Source organism: Pleurodeles waltl, chromosome 2_2 (genome assembly GCF_031143425.1).
Source record: "Pleurodeles waltl isolate 20211129_DDA chromosome 2_2, aPleWal1.hap1.20221129, whole genome shotgun sequence".
Classification (NCBI taxonomy): domain Eukaryota; kingdom Metazoa; phylum Chordata; class Amphibia; order Caudata; family Salamandridae; genus Pleurodeles; species Pleurodeles waltl.
Genome location: NC_090439.1, coordinates 643,196,515 through 643,213,909, shown reverse-complemented (window position 1 = coordinate 643,213,909; position 17,395 = coordinate 643,196,515). Strand labels below are relative to the sequence as shown.

Below are 17,395 nucleotides of genomic sequence, written 5' to 3'. Positions count from 1 at the left end.
ACTCACCAAAAAGTATTCAGATGCTGGTGTGTGCGCCGGCGCTACAGAGACTTCTGACTTACAACTGTGGACATGATGCGTAAAGACAGTAAATCAAGCGTGCAGTGGTTCCTGTGTTTTTGTAATTTGCAGGTGGATATTTGTGTTATTCAGCAAGGTTTTTGGGATACATCATGGTGCCCACACAAGTCCGGAAACTCAGCACAAAATGAGTTAAGTAAATTAATTTCGAAAATAACTTATGCTTCTTTTCACGGAAGATGGTTTCCAGTGAGAAGTTTCTTCTCCTCCTCTATTATGATGAATATTTTTGCTGTTCCCCGCACTTACTCCCCTACTGACACCGGGATCATTCAGGAGTATGTACGTATGCGATAATGCTAGGTGCGTTACGTTAACTGGTGATGTTGGTGCGTGAGTGTGATGGATTTTGAGTCTGCTGCTGCAGTTTAAAGGACTATGCAAAACAAAATATGGATATCTTTAGGCACAAGGCACTGGGACAGAGAATATAAGGTATAAAAGGCTGCTGATGAAGGCATGCTAGGGAAAGGGAATTGCTATGGAATGGCTACCTTGGCACACCAGGGCTTTGGAGTTTGTTTGTTTTCTTGTAGCACCAAAAGCAATTCTACAAGAATTGTTGCACATACCTTACCCAGGGTAGAGAGGGGACTGGTGTCCTTGAGGTTCAGGGTCCTGCAAAGTCTATGTGATTCTGATGGTCCACTGTATGGTCGTCTGAGAAGTAGCCAGAATACTCCTGGACAGTAGGACCTTTAAGGAACTGCACTACAAGCTTACTGAGATGGCCTGCATTCAACTGTCGGAAGGGAAGCCGGCCCAGAACCGGTTATATTAGGCTGTACAATACTGAGGACACAATCCACTGCAACACTGACTAATTCGGAGCGGTGGTAAGGGCATCTGGCACCATGATGATCGGGTGGTGAGGTGGGAAACACTTTGATGATGCTTACTGATGCAGGCGAGGGAGGGCGTTCACTCATCTCCCATCAACTCCCAACAACTCCCATAACTAGTTGATGTATAGAGCAGAAGATGATATTGGCTACTCCTTTTCAGTGCTTGTTGGTGTGATGGTTGACAGTTATCTACAACAATGGATGAGGGGGAGGAGCGAAGAAGGTATTCTGAAAAAAAACGGTTAATGTAGCTGACCTGACTCGGTGTGATATCGGATTCGCAAAGTGGTAGACGACCTTGTGTGACCGCTTTCACTTTGTGTAAGCTAGTGGATGGCACAGATAGACAGAGAGAGAGGTAGATAGATAGATAGACAGACAGACAGACAGACAGACAGACAGACAGACAGACAGACAGACAGACAGACAGACAGACAGACAGACAGACAGACAGACTGGTCTAAGTAGATACCAGTAACGCTGCCCGAAGAATGAAGTAACGTGTGCTAGATTGCAAGGTTTACAGGAGGCTAGTATGAGAGAGTAATCTTAAGGGTTTCATAAAGGAGTCTGGACTCGTTTCTTTTCTCATGGTAAGAGGCGGATTGTTCCAGGGTGTGGGTAGTTGGGCAGAGTATGGCAGCCACTGCAGCAAGGCAGACATTCAGGAGTTAGGAAACTTGACAGAGCTGTTTCTGCGTTTTTGGACATAACAATGTAATTTCAATCTGCTGCCTCAGTAAACTGGAACAATGCTGCAGATGGTATACATATTGCGAACAGCAGGTAGGAGTACAGCAGTAAAGGCATGCAGGACGCTCATGGATGGACTTTAGAGTGATTCCTGCAGCGTGAGAGTGCACACAGTGTGATACTGTCCCTCACTCCCTCAGTATCACACAATGGTCACGCGGACGCAAGTGTCACCCACAGTTTCACTAGCGAGACAGCGTGAACCATCTGACTGCCTTCATGTATGTCATGTCTTCAGCGAAGCATTATGGGGAGGCACGCGTGCCTTGCCGGATACCTTAAACTCCACAGTTTGTAATTTTGCTTTTTGTACTGTGAATCTTTAGTGTGAATTTAAGTCCGTTCCAATTAATTTCATAGCTTCTTAAACTACTGTTAGATTATGCAGCACTAGTGTGGCCCCCGTCCGTAAATTTCACGGACCGTCCCTTATCTATGGCTCAAGTCCGTTGTCCGTGATTGGCTCTTTGACAGACACCTTTTGTCAGTAATTTTAGGCAATCCTTGTGAGCAGTGGCAGGTCTGGGGCCAGTCAGCCCACTCCACAGCCACGCACCGCCCACTGATCAGACTAGAAAAAGAAACCGGACCAGGCACACCTCTACTGCCCTCCTGCAAGACGCCTCCGATCTCTGCAGCACGCAGCACAGGCTTCTCTTCTGCAGGATCCGTGTGGAAACTGTGATCCTGAATGGATGCAATAACTATTGGGTTGGCCTTTCTCTTAAATATTACGCAAACCCCATAAATGAAAAATAAATGCAAGTTAAATGAATCTGTGTGAAATCCAGTGTTGTAGTAGAAATGCTTGACTGGTTACCTTATCAGATGTTTGTATATGTAACTGGAGGGACGCTGATTTAAAGCCTCTTTGGACAGAAGGTCCCAACCTTCTGTGTCTCTCTCGCTCTCTATCTATGCATATAGCTATTTAATTACATAAACATATATACATTTATAACCATCCTTTCTCTTCTCTACCATCTCTTCCTCTGTTTCACAGTATTTGTCCTCTCTTCCTTCACTTCCTTTCGCTCTCCTGTTTCACACACACTTTTTTCTATGCCTTTTCAACACTTTCATTAGCTGTCTCTCTGTCATGGGATGCTCTTCAACCCACTCTCAGATGGTAGGACTAGTAGGGACAGCCAATAGTGATGCTAAACTGCTGTGTTAAGTGCCTTAATGCCTGTCCGGTGACAAGGCGCTATGTAAAAACGTTAAATAAATGAAAAAATAAAGTGCCACTAGGACCCTCTTGTCCATCAACCCCTAACTTCATATTGTCCTCTGTGAACACCTGATTTCGGACATTCCCACACGTTGACTGGAAAAACCAGGTGCTCTTTGCAGTGAGTACTGAATTTCAGCCGTGTACCTGAGCAGGCTCGGCATACTTGTGCGAGTATATGTGTGTTGGCGAAAGGTTCAAGGGGGTTTAAGTCTCCCAACAAACTCACAAGTATACAATGAAACCTGCACTCCCACACTCAGCATGTTTTCGCAGTTGTGGTGTTGAGAGACAATCTGGGTGTGAGAGCTTTAAGTGTTGCATCGTGTGATAAGCACTATCACACCCAACACTGTAACACCCAGTGCTCTTACAGCAAAAGCCTTTTCCGACTTCCAACACTTACACAAATTAGAGAGTTCTGACACCCAACACTTTTGCAAAACCTTTGCTCTGCTACATCTACACGTTCTCGCGTTCAACACGCTCACAGCAACTACAATATCTGACAGCAAATACTTTCAGAACACCGCTGCTCTCCTACAACGAGCACACTCACAACACCTGAACTCCCTGGCACTCAACTCCTCTTGGGAGCAAATATTTTGTCAACACTGCCAATTATGACAGAAAGTACACCTCCATAAAGAAAAAGTAAAGCTACTACTGCTACTGTATGTGAGCTTTAAGCCACGTTCACCAACAAAGTGCTGCTTCTGGCACAAACATTCAAGGTGCGGGGTAGAATTGTGACATCTGTCCATGACCTCAACTTCTAAAAATTCAGCTTGGAGTGTATATGTTTGCTATTTTTTTCACATTTAAATAAATCAACTTATATGGGAATGTCTGCTCAGTAATCCTATTCGTTACACAAATCAAAAGACATAAACCAATTTTTATTTGCACCTCCACTGACCATCGATTTTAGATTTATGCAGCATCCTAAGATGTGTCGATAAAATTAAGCTTTTGTCCTGAATTTTGACTCTTTGTCGTCAATTTTGACAGTGGCTGCCCAGAATTGGCCTTCTGGCTTGTTGGTCACCCTACAGCAACACTTCTAATCTTGGCACTGCAATGAAAGACGTTTCTTCATTTGACTTTAGTGATCAGATGTGTTATTTAAGCAACATGTTTTAGTGAGAAGAACATGTCAAGGCTTCTTCTAATATAACCTGGTTGGTGAAGTGCCTCACACAAAATGTCTGAGCATTGCTCGTCTTATGTATTAGGCATTGATCATGTTGCCTCGACTTGCTTCTTCCTTCTTGAAGGTCCTCAGGAAGATCATGCCTCTTTCCCCCAAAGAGCTGCCATAGTGTGCTGATCCAGAGTCATCGGGACTACTGCGATTCTCTCTTTCTGGATACGGACACTGGCCTGATGAAGAAGCTACAAAGGGCTTAAAATGGGGCGCCAGATTGGCTCTTTGACTCTAATGAGTCTCTTCTGCAGTTTTAAAGACACTACGCCGGTTTCCGGAAGAAAAAAAATTATTTTTCAGTCTTTGTCTCATGTCTTTAAAGTTGTTCCACCAAACTGGTCCGGACAATTTGTGGGGAAAAAATACCAACTATGCATCTGCCCGGTGTTTGCGATCCTCAGAAGCATTGCTGCTCACTATACCAAGAACTGAGAGGCCTTCCTCGGGTGGGAAGGAATTGCCTGTCAGGGCTGCTGTGCTTCAGAACGGGCTTCCTCGCACTCTCCATAAGATTCCCTTATTATTAATAATCAGGACAGGCTTGAATACCTGGCTTTTTAGGAACTCGGTCTTCCCTCATACCTGTGCTGCCATTCAATGCTCTGTTTAGTGCCAAGACACCTCTCTAGGTATTTGCTGCGCTCTAAATATTGCATAATATAACAGTGTGGAGTATCTAAACATTATAGCACTGAAACTTTTTAGCTGTGGCTACAGACAGCTTTTGCCGCTTAAACCCTTATATTGTCAATTCTTTGAAAAGGTCAACTTAAGAGTACAGAGCAAAGGTGGGCTGTGAGCCAGCCCCTTCGGCCATTGCTTGGGTAGGTTTTCCATCAAGGCAGTCACATTCTGTGGATGGTTGCATTATCCCTTATGGGGTCCCATCAGATATTGGCAATGGGGCTCAAGTAGTCTTTTCGTGAGATTAAATGAGTGTACGGGCTTTGATGTAGTTGCTGTACTGATAAAATAACATTTTAATTGCTGATTTATGGCTTTTTTGTCTGTGAGGGCCTGGGGTGTGGGTGTCTTTTTAAAAAGGCATAGTGCTAATCACTAAGTGCCACGGCGCATGCATTTGTTTTACATCGCTGGTATGATGACGCTGTTCGATTTAGTGGGAGTTTGTTGTTCACAAGGTGAAGATGTGCAGCATGTAGGCTTTCTTAAAAGTGCATACAACACTGGCCCATTGTCAAAAGTATCAGCTACGTGATATGTTGTTGTGAAAGCCTCTTAAATTCACTTATTACAACACACGCTTCGTCTTCTTACTCCTTTTCATAATAATTTTCTATGAGGGCACACCTTAACCCTCAGGTTCACATGTTGTATATACTTGTGTAGCCCAATATTTTGCCTCTTTAAGGTATTTTCTTTCTAGTACTGATGAGGACAACACACACAAAGTAGCCAAACTCTTACCAAACACTACGAAAAATCCAGACAAATTAGTGTGGTTCATGCTTGTTCTTTCTAAATGTAGTCTTTAGGAATGCTTTATTTCTAAAATTGGTTTAGGAATGTGAAGTTGTTAGGGCTTCTTCCATACCAGAGTGTAATGTGCCGTGAACATTCTCCTAGGCTGCACAAAAGTAACTTTAGTTATAAACCAAGCCATTTCTGTTTCAAGTCTAAAGGCAATTCAAGGGGCTTTTCAATTACAAACTGCTTTTTGGTCTTGCTACTTACATGGACTGTAGAACAAATGTGTCAAACCTACTGGACTAACCCAGATATTCCAATTGCTACATTTCCAGAATGGTTATTCCCCCCATAATCAAAAGTCAAACAAATAGCAGAGTAAAACTCTATTTAAGTCTGTGTGGAATATGGAAATCGAAATCAATTTATGTTGTAATTCCCTTTGTGGCACATTGTATTCTGGGAAGTGTAACTGGATCTACTAGGTTGACTCAGAGAAATCTTGTGAGACAATAATAAAGGTTGAACCAATCTACAGTCATTGCTGTTGCTCCAATGAATGGCCCAGTCACTTGAATTGATTAGAGAGTGGCCAGTATTACTCTGTGCTTTCTTCATCTATTTTCCCTCCCACTTGCATGCTATCTGTTTGAGCACAAAGTACAAAATTAGGACTTTTCGATATGGGAGTGTGTTTCTAGTCTTAATGTTTAAATACAGAGAGGTCGTGATTCAAAAAAATCAGTCTGAAATCTGACCACAACTGTACTACCACACATGAATTCCTGAAATTCACAAAAATGCCAAGAGTCACACGTTTCTATAAGTACTCAGGAAACACGTTTGTGAATTATTAGCCACAACAATGTGAAGGAGTTTCTGCATGCATAATTCTACCCAGTTTACAACTTCTCTTGTGGGGATCCCTTCACATGAGTATGATTGCCATTTTTAATTATTTTTTCCCACACTTCCCATGGCAACCCCACCATGGAACGCCCACTATTTTTCCCTGGAGCAGAATTTACCGACACCTAACATTGCACCATCACGTGATATTACACGTTATGAGTGGAAGTTTACCTTTTGTGAATTTCTTGCATTCATAAATCAACCCGTTGATTATGTTGAACTTACACATGTAAATGTCTTTGTGATTTGGCCTATATTGCGCACATGTAAACAGAACTCATTTTTAACATTTTTGTGAAACAGGTCACCATCTATCTTATCAACCAACACCTTCTCAGATAAAGATAGGGCTGTCTTAAAAAGTGGCGTCAGGTTTATTTTACAGAAATCATGAGCAGATACCCGGCAGCAAAAAAAGCACCTCCCTCCATACTTGAACCCATCCTTCAGCATTTGCCAACATGGGGTGCTGAATAATAAAATAACGGTACTATTGTATAAAAACATTACTGCAGAAAGGGGCATTTCTGCCAAAGCTGTAGGTAATTCATAAGTAGAATTTGACATTAATATTCAAATACATCCTCATCCATATTGCTAGCAAACGTGGTTAACATAAACACAAAGTGAGAGGAGAGAGAAAAGAAAGTGTGGTGGAGAGATGGGATATGTTCCTATCTTAGGGAAAAGTAGATAATGTTTTAGGGAGCGGACTGCCTCGGATGCTTCCGGCCTTCACACAAGATGCTTTTCGCATCTGTTTTGAATATGTTAAGAGGTGTGTGCGAAGCGACATCCTTCCAGTGCACAAAAATACCCATTCACAGAGACAACCGATTAACCAGGCTCTGCCATGGAAAGAAAGGCTGAGCTTCAATCAAGAGCCTCTGCCTATAAGGAAGCCGAGCCTGGATTCCAAAAGTGTTTGACTCCCGAGAACTATGTGGGTAAACTCCAGTCAAGTATCTTTGTTCCCGACCATAACCTACCGATTTATATATATATCTATCATATACCTGTCATACACTTATTACTACAGTGCAAAGGTCAAACTCAACACAATATGCTTAATACATCCTGGCTTATGAAATCACACCTTCCACAGTCACTTTACAGAGGAACACCACTGAGTGTACACTCAGGAGACTTATTTACGGAAATGTTACCTCACTGCACCTATTGAATCCCTCGTGCGCTCGTTAAATACTTTTATTTGCTTCTCCACATGAAAAACGAGCATGCCATGTACCACATGTGCAGATCTGCTGACTGAAATGTGCAACGTAATACCTTTGTTAAGTAAGGGGAGGGGTTTCACGGCCGACTCGAAGCAAGGCTCCGCCTTTTGTGAATGATGACCCCCCTCTCCGCACTGAACAATGACAATAAACCAAAGCTCGATCTCGACACATCTGGGTATCAGCATATATATAATATGCATGTAGGATGGTAAGGTACAGTGGACTGTCAAACACAAGCCATAGGAGACGGCGGCGCGAGAGCCCATGCAGCGCAACCTATTTTACGCTACGAGCCGAGGGTCACTACTACAGCTGCACGTGCACACTTTTTGGCAAAGAGAGCATCGACGCAAATACAACAGACAACCATGATGCCTAATGTTTAGGGTCCATGAAGTACAGCCTAGTACTATCCACTGTACCACAGCTGATGCCAAAGGCCCGAGGGACCCCATTTGCAGCCACATCACACATCTTCGGACAGCGCTCCTGGGGCATAAGGCACGAGTGGGCACATCAAAGGGCATTCATCACATATATGGGGGCATCCGCCACGAGGCGTGCACTGGGACATGTTATGCGATATACACATCATTTAGCATAAGAGGTGCCAGCTGCACGGCTGATGCACAGGTACACACGCGTGGCACGGCCAGGGAGTACCAGCGAAGGGGACCCGGACGGGCAGCTTACCTCCAAAGCTGGCCCAGCTGCAGGATGTGGACGAGGGACTGCATCAGCCAGATGCAGAAGGCGCAGGAGGTGGAGCGCCCCCGGGCGGTGGGGACAGCAGGGGCGCCCTTGCTGGCGGTGGAGGCTTGCCTCTGCGGGGTGGCCGGCCGCACCGGCTCCTCCCCGGCCGCCGCCTTGGCCCCTTCCCCCGGCTGCTGCTGCTGGCCGCTGTCCTCGGTGCTGAAGTCGCTGGCGAACCAGCGGAAGCTGAAGAGCTGCACGGACAGCGAGCCCAGCGCCACGAAGAAGAGCGTCAGCCCGAACCACCAGCGCTGCCCGCGCCGGTAGTAGTCCAGCGAGAGCCACACGTCCGTGCCCACGTCGGCCAGGTAGACCAGGGCGGCGGCCAGCACCCACAGGCAGTCCCAGGGCGAGTAGCGCCGCCGCCCGCCGCCCGGCCGCAGGCAGAGCGAGGCGGAGGGCGCCGGGCCCCGGACCTCTCCCCCGGCCCCGCCGCCGCCCCCGCAGCAGCCGCCGCCGGCCTCCGAGCAGCCCGGGCTGGCCCCGGCCGCCTCCCCGTCCCCGGGCAGCGCGGGGCCCGCCAGGCCCTGCACCGAGCCCGAGTGCTCCGAGTTCTGCAGGGGCGTGAAAGCCACGTCGCTCTTCTTCATCTTCAGCAGCCCGTCTGACTTCGCGGCCATGATGAATCCTCTGCCCCCCTCCCGCCCGGAGAGAGAGAGCCTCCCCTAGCCGACACCGTTCCCTCCCAGCGCCCTCCCTCCCGTCAGCATCCCCCCGCGCGGCCCCTTCCGCCGCCGCCGCCGCCGCCCGACTGCAGCGCTGCGCCCGCCTCCCGGACCACCCCGCTCCCCGCGGCGGACGGGAGAAGCGATGACCTCATCCTCCCCCTCCCTCTCCCGGTGCAGGGGCGGCTCCGGGAGCAGAGCCGGGGCCCCGCCGCTGGCACCGGAGGCAGGGACCCTGCTCCGCGGGGCTACGCGGGCAGAAGCGCGCCGCGCGAGGGAGCCTTCCGTGTGCTTCTCCAGTGCGCTGCAACACTTCTCAAGAAAAGGCTGGCTATACAAATATGCAAGACAACTGATGTCTATAAAGGCAGGAAAACGTCGAACTCTTGGAGAAGGGGGCTCCGAGCTATCGGTACGCGAGGCAGGCTGTTGTAATGCTGCCTGGGCACTGCCATGCCCCGTGGTGCTTTTTCGCTGCCCGGCGGCAGGTCCATTCATAAGCTAGGAGTTCCCGGGTCGTTCACAGTTCTGTTCACAGTTATTTACACTCACGAAAGAGCGGGGACGCAACACAGTGAACATAGGATTCATCGATACTTTCAATTTCTCGTTACACTTCTCTACTAGGACTGCCAGTATGTCAGTAGCAGTCCTCATCTGTGTTCCGTGATTTACTGCTAAATATAAACGTAAAACACCCGACCAACATTTTACAAATGCCTCCGCTCTCGTCTGGATCCAGCTGTAGCTGTGCGACAGAGAGCGCGCTAAATAGTGAGGTAGGTAATGCTTTTGGTCTGTGATTGATGGTTACGTATTGCGCCCTGGCTGCTGATGCAGTACTTGGCAGCTGCATTTTGTGCACTTCAACACCACCAGCTGGCAGATATGCTGCAAACACCCACAGCAGCGTGAGCTTGAACCTTTACTGGTCGATACTGGCAAACATCACGTGACATGCTTAATTTGTGCAGGTGTCTGCAAGTGGAGGCCACTGGCACTCATTTTTTTAAGTCTAGACCTTATATTTCATCATTAGAACAAGGGAATGAAAGGCAGAGAAAGCAGTAAGAAGGAGGAAGGCAAAGACTGGAAAACAGTGACACATGGAGAACGATAGGATGACAAGAACATGCCAAAGAAAGAGAGCAGGAGTGTAGGGTGGTGGAAGAAAGCGTCATGCGGTGGAATGGAAACTAGACATCTTCAGCGTGCAGCAACCCCAGCATTTGGCATCGACGGCCTCCAGCTCGTTAGATAAACTTTCGCCCTTCTGCTTTATTTATTTATTTTACAGTTAAGAACTGGCTAGAAGCCCTTATGTATGTGCCTTTCAAGAGATGTTCTGTACGTTGTAGTAAAGTCACACATTGACACATAGGATCCACACAGTGTCTTTTACTTTCTGTAAATTTGTTTTGTTAGATGAATCAGAAGGGGTGTTGCTCCCTGTTGCTCTTGGGTAGGCTGCTCAGGGAGCATGCCATGGCCGTTTGTATAATGACCATTAGTATGGGTTGCTCCTCGCTGCCCCCCTGCGGGCTGCAACGAGCTGGTAGAAAATTGAACCTTCCAAGAATAGAACCCTTCACCTCTGGGCAGCTTCCTTACTTACACAGCCAATGTGCTTAAATGGTATGATACAGACTGCTCGAAAGGCCCTACTGCATCAATTTGCACTGTTTTCAATGAAGTTCTTGCTTATGTGAAGGTATTTGTTTACAAAGACATGTTATGAACAGTTTCTCTCATATATGAAGACGACCAAAGCATTTCACTCATAGGCAACAATTGCACTTACTAAATGACATTCATTTGTATGCTACTATCTAACGCAAAAGTGCAGAATTTCTCATTCTGTTTCAACCCAATATACGCTAAGGAGCAGTGATATAAATATCAGAGCACCACTTTGGTACTCATGCATGACATCAAAACACGAACAATATAGGTAACAATACAGTTATAAGGATTAAAACTCTGCTGTACGTAACAAAGATATTGCAAGTCAGATAGGAGTTCCATAATCATATAGAGGAACAAGGCCGAATTTCTTTGTAAGGTTATGGAACTCTGAGTTGACTTGTAATGTCCTGATCATGCATGCCTACAGGGTACTTTATCCCATATAATACATGGTCACACCATCACTTTTCCCACAAATCACTTAAAACCTTGGTGCGCACCCCTTTCATACTAAAGAGTGAGCATGTTTGAAAACATGAAGAATAAAAATAAAACCGCTAGTGCAAAATTATACACATCAAAATCCTGTTGGATATTTGTTGCAAACAGATAATAGAAACAATTCAATTCAAGTCAGTTTTTAAAAAGAAGCAGCAGTAGCTCAGAACATATAGAAACATGCAGAAGGAGTGCAAAAAATAAACATATTGTCTCAGCTTGTCATTGTAAGCTATTAAAATAGAGCAGAAGAAAGAAAAACAACATTCTGTTTGTTGCTTTAAACAGCTGCTTTAATTATGCTCCATGACCTGACTTTCACATCGGCAGCTAGTACTAACAACAAGCATAGTGATGTCAGAATTTAACTGTAATAAACTTATAATAGTCACTTTATGTCTTTTCTTTATAATCAGAGACTGGGTGCGTCACAAGGCGCTGATTATAAAGAAATTAGTGACTGCTGTTTATACAGGGACTACAGAATCCTATGCATTATATAAAGACGTACATCCAAGTAATCTCATGAAGGATCTTGAGACCCTACCATGAACACACTTCTGCACCTCCTCTGGGGTATGAAGCACTACATAAATGCAACCACAATGCAATAAATACAAAAGTGAAATGTCGTTTACAGTTTTAGAAAAATGTTTTTTTATGGAGAATAATGATGGAAAGGCTAAAGTGCTAGACGTGGCCCAGCACACAGCTGGAATATTACTTGAGGAATTTTAATTAACTCAAAAGTACACAATGTGTGTATCACTAACAAGAGAGTGTAAATAGTGCTCTTGACTCAAATGGAAGACACAAATCACCAACTTGAAGTAGGTCTATGATATCTGCATTTTCAGCCAGGTAGAACATCTCGCGCCTACGAAGGTTGTAACATTAGAGGGATAGTCAGTTATTTGCAGTGTCCTTTATCAATACTGATGTTTTTTACAAATAAAAAATAATACAAATTGATCAGAAGTATGAGGCATTTAGGTGAAAGACTTCTTTATATTTGTTTCAAACAAATATTACCTTTAGCCTGCACACACATTGCCCCTGTGCTCTCTGAATGTATGTATGGGGTGATATTTATATAGTACAAACGTCGCTGGGCATAGGTGGAACACTGAAGACATCCATGAGGCTAATTCAGAATTTGAATGTACTACTGAAGGTGGCAACAGATCTACAGTTGTAGAACAATCATGTTTCCCATTAAATTGGTAGTGGAAATTCATATTATTAACTTCATGATGCCTTCCATTGAGCTACCAAAAGCTTTAGGAGAGCCTTCATGCACTTGTATGAAACCTGCCTCAAACCGAACAGTACTGGTTTTCCCTCTACTTAAATTTCCACACAGAATCTGCAGCATTATCCGTTCAAATGTACTAACTATGGAGCATCATTAAATAAATAAAATTGAATTTTATCTGTAGTCCGTAAGTCAGTTTGGTTAACTTGCACTGTCTTCGTCAAGCCTCCATGTAATTGGATCCAGTTCACAAAAAAACCTGAAATGTATGCGTCATAGTCTTTGGTACATGAATTGAATACATTTTCATAATGTTGCAGATTGCCAGTAAACCTCAAAACTACAACCATAAAACTATGCACGTCATTGATTTCCAGGCATAATCTTGTTCTTCTATATTTACTACTGTGGATTATGCAGAGTGTGGCAATCTGCAAGAGTAAGTGTTCTTAAAATGCTCACTTTCACATCCTTTTCTCCACAAGGGAAACATGTTTCACTGTGGAGTAAAGCCTTTCTATACATCGCCTGAAACTATACAGATGGAGCCTGTTTCGTACTTTCACACTTTTTTTTGTTCTAAAGTTACTTGTTTAAATAGTGTTAGAAAACATTGGGAATGTTGACAACTATACACAAAGTCAAGGCTTTGTGGGTTCTACAACACTCCCAACAGCTAACTATCTGTTCCTCCCCTGGAAACACTCGAGTTCGCATCTCTAATTGTGAAGAACCAACCATACTTCACCTGGAAATGATCACTGAGTAAGGTGGAGCATGACAGAAGTACACTAGAAATGTGGAAAAAGACCCACGACCATGCCTGTGTCCTCTTAAGTCCTGAACACAAAACAGCTCCAAGTAGCATGATATAGCCAAGTCCGTCCCTCATACAGCAGAAAACATAGACATTGGTGGAGATGCCATGAAGAGGAGTGATGTTAAAACAGCTCCATCTGGTAAGCAAGAGCATTGCCTGGAGTGGCAGAGTTACAAGAGTATTTAAAAAAGTGAAATTCCCAAAAAGAAATAAAAGGACACCTGGACTGAGTCTCAGAAATGTCAGGAGCCAGTGCCAAGATCTGAAGCCAGATGTCTGAAGTGAGAAATAATTGGATGGGCAACAGGAGGCCCTAAACCTGCAATATATAACTTTGAAAAGGCAACAGAAAACGAAAGTGAAAGTAGGCAGGCCAACTAATGTCGTAGGGACTAATCTCCCTTCGTATTCAGCAGTTAATACCCTGATCCAGCACTCTTCTAGCCCAACTGCACCTCCATCAAGAATAGCCAAACTGCTTGCCAGATTCAGCTTTGATACAAAAAATATTAAAATAAGCCCAGACACATAGTCTGGGCAACCATCAGCCTGCCTGCCCCGTAGAGAGGAGACCGCAGTGGAACTGGCGGTCTCTACCCTGGGTCCATTACAAGGGTTCCACTGGGCTGGCTGGCGGAAACCTCTGAAATCAAAAGACAGAGGTTTCCACTGGTCTGCCCAGGGGAAACCATGTGCCAGCACTGGCCTCATGGAGCCGAGAGGAACCAAGTCTAATGTTGTTACACAAAGGGTGCCCCCAGCACCCTCTGAATGGGCACTGTCTGGCATAGCAGACACCCAGCCTGGCTAAAAGATGCTGAATGGAGGTCCAGGAAAAATAATATACATATAGTGGAAGTTGCAAAAGAAGTGAAAAAACCTCCCATGCACCTGTTCATAAAACACCAAATACTTATTATTCTTAAACCAGGGCCTATTCAACTTCTTCACAGTCAAAAGAGCACACCGGGCTCCGGTACCATTCCCAAAACCACCACCAATTATTGCTATTATCTTTAATCATTGTGACGCCCTAAGGTAACTATAACTCGCGCCCTCGCCAAGCACTGCTAATTACCCAAGATATTACAGCAATCATGACAACTTCTACAACACCCTTAAAACTATAAATGAAACATTAGCAGTAAAAAAATTTAAGAAAAAGCTATGTTTTATGAGGGTGCGAGTTATAGTTACCTTAGGGTGTGAGTTATAGTTACTTGAAAGAACTTTATAACTGTTGAATATCTGTTGTTTCATACAAGTAAATTCAGAACCTAACTATAAAGTCCCTGTAACCTTTGTTTTTTCCATTGAATTTCTAAGGTTCTTTAAAATTTCTATTTCATAACTATACAGTCCCGGTAACCTTTGTTTTTTTTAGTGAATATATATATACAGAGAGAGAGAGATTCTCTCTCCATACATAGAGGGAGAGAGAAATCTCTCTCTCTCTCTCTCTCTCTCTCATATATATATTTTTATATATATATAAGTATAGTAGAGAGTCCACTTTTTTCAGTGCATGTGTGGAAACCACACACACATATAAAAGTGATCTCTTTACATATACATATGGAGAGAGAGACTCTCTCCATAGCTTGTCAGGCAGCAATAAAAATGTGAAGCTAACTCTTGTGATTATGTTCCTGCTAGAGAGAGGTCAGACTTTTGTCTAGTGGTAGTTTGGATGGCATAAAGTAGTGCAGAGGGTTAATATGCCTGATGCAAAGAATAGATCTGTATTTTGTGTGGATAGCTGAGTGGATTAGTAAAGCCAGCCGTTACCGGTGCTTTAAAGCAAATGCAATGTATATGAGGGAGGGGCTATGGAGAGATTAGGGGCACTTTTTCTTGGTAGTGAAGAAATCCAAGAAGGAGGACATGGGGCGGAGGTGCCAAAATTGGTTGTCATACTGGGCGCCACCACCTCCAAAGGCTGTGATGTTGGGTGTGTTGCAAGGTGAAATAATACTGTCTTTTTTTCTTCTTTTTATTTTTTGTGTTGACCCTTGAGTGATCCATTCCTGTTGCGGGCACTAGGCTTAGGCACACAAGTGGGGTAGCGTTTTCATCCGACACGTTGGGGAACCCTGGGTGATAAAAAGTTTGTGGATCCCTGCACATTCCTGCAGTTTATGTCACAGATATAAATGGAAAAATTGTGTTTTTATTCTATGTTTCATCTTTGAAAGGTATTCTGGGTAAGAAAACTTTGGGGGATCCACACAAGCGATACCTATCTGGACTCCCCTTGATGTCTACTTTTCAGAAATTCCTGGGTTTGGTAGGTTTCCCTATATGGTTGCTGATCCCAGGACTAATTAGTACACTCACTATTGTTATCATAATCACCACAATACATTTTGGATTCCTGCCTGACGTGGGCATTTGGCCCACCCACACAAGTGAGGTACCATGTTTATTGGGAGACCTGGGGGAATGCTGGGTGGTAGGAAATTTGTGACTGCCTGCAGATTCAAGTACTTTTCACCACAGAAATGTGAGGAAAATGTGTTTTTTAGTCAAAGTTTGAGGTTTGCGAGGGATTCTGGGTTACTAAACACAGGGAGAGCCACACAACACAGCCCACACTGGATACCCCTAGGTGTCTAGTTTTAAAAAATATACAGGTTGGCCAGGTTTCCCAAGGTGCTGACTGAGCTATGGTACAAAAGCCTGAGCTACCCACATTGGAAAAAAATGAACAGTTTTCAATGAAAAAATGTGATGTGTCCGTGTTGAGGATTGGGCCGTTTCCTGTCGCAGGCACTAGGTTTACTCACTCAAGTGAGGTACCATTTTTATCAGGAGACTTGGGAAAATGCCGGGTGGAAGGACGTTTGCGGCTCCTGACAGAGAACTGAACTTTTAATCACAGAAATGTGAGGAAAATGTGTTTTTTGGTCAAAGTTTGAGGTTTGCAAGGGGCTCTGGGTAAAAACCATGCTGTGAACCATGAAAGTCAGTCCACCCTGGATGCCCCTAGGTGTCTAGCTTTAAAAAATGTACAGGTTGGCTACGTTTCCCTAGGTGCCGACTGAGCTAGGGTCTAAATCCCAAGCTACTCACATTGGGAAAAAAGGCCAGTTTTTGTTGGAACAATGTGATGCACCCTTGTTGCATTTTGTGCCATTTCCTGTCATCGGCACTAGACATACCCACACATGTGAGGTACCATTTTTATTGAGATATTTGTGGGAGCATAGAATAGTAGAACATTTGTTATAACCTATTGGATTTTTCTGCATTTCTGCCTTTCAAATGTAAGCCAGTGTATAAGAAGGATGACATTTTGAAACATACCCTCCAAGTCATACACTAGTATGAACAACCACAAATTCAGATATAGAAATGACCACGCTTCCTAAACTCCATATCTGATGCTCATTTCAGAAATACATGAGTTACCTTGATACCCATTTTTCATCCTGCCTGTTTTGCTATAAGAATTGGTCTATACTAGGTACTCAATAAAAAAACATTGTACGGTGCACCTCAGCTGTTGGCTCTGGGTGCCTTGGGTTCTTGGAGAACCTACAAACCCTATACATCCCTGCAATCAGAAGGGTCTAGCTGACATAATTGTATATTGCTTTTGTCAACTGGCCATCATGACAAAAAGTTACAGCTGAAAATTGTTGCCACAAATGCCAGTTTTTTAAAATATTTCTTTATTTCAACAGTTATTTTCCTTGGCAAAACCTTGAGGGATCTACACATTTGACCCTTTGCTGGAATACAATTTTTTTGTTTCAGAAATCTATAGCTTTTCTGGATCATCCAAGGGCTTCACACTGGTTTCCACCACAAACTGGAAACAGGTTGAGAGCCCAAAAAATCGGGAAAATAGGCTATCTCTCAGAAAAATGCCAAAACTGTGGTACAAAGTTAGGTTTCTGGATTCAGCTTTGTATGTTCCTAAAAGCAGCTGGGAAGATGACAACTTTAGTACAGCAAACCATTTGTGGATGCCATATTTAGGGGAAAAAGCAGCCACTTCTATCGGGAGCATATTGT

At 44.2% G+C, this 17,395-nt stretch overlaps 1 protein-coding gene across 1 annotated transcript in view; it reads right to left on the bottom strand.

Annotated features, from left to right (window-relative positions):
• The window catches only part of XKR4 (XK related 4), a 798,732-nt gene extending 789,661 nt beyond the window's left edge, over positions 1-9,071 (bottom strand). The window contains 1 exon segment of the mRNA XM_069220191.1: positions 8,392-9,071. Within this exon segment, the coding sequence (XP_069076292.1) occupies positions 8,392-9,071 (680 nt within the window).
• Positions 9,072-17,395: the final 8,324 nt, after the last annotated feature.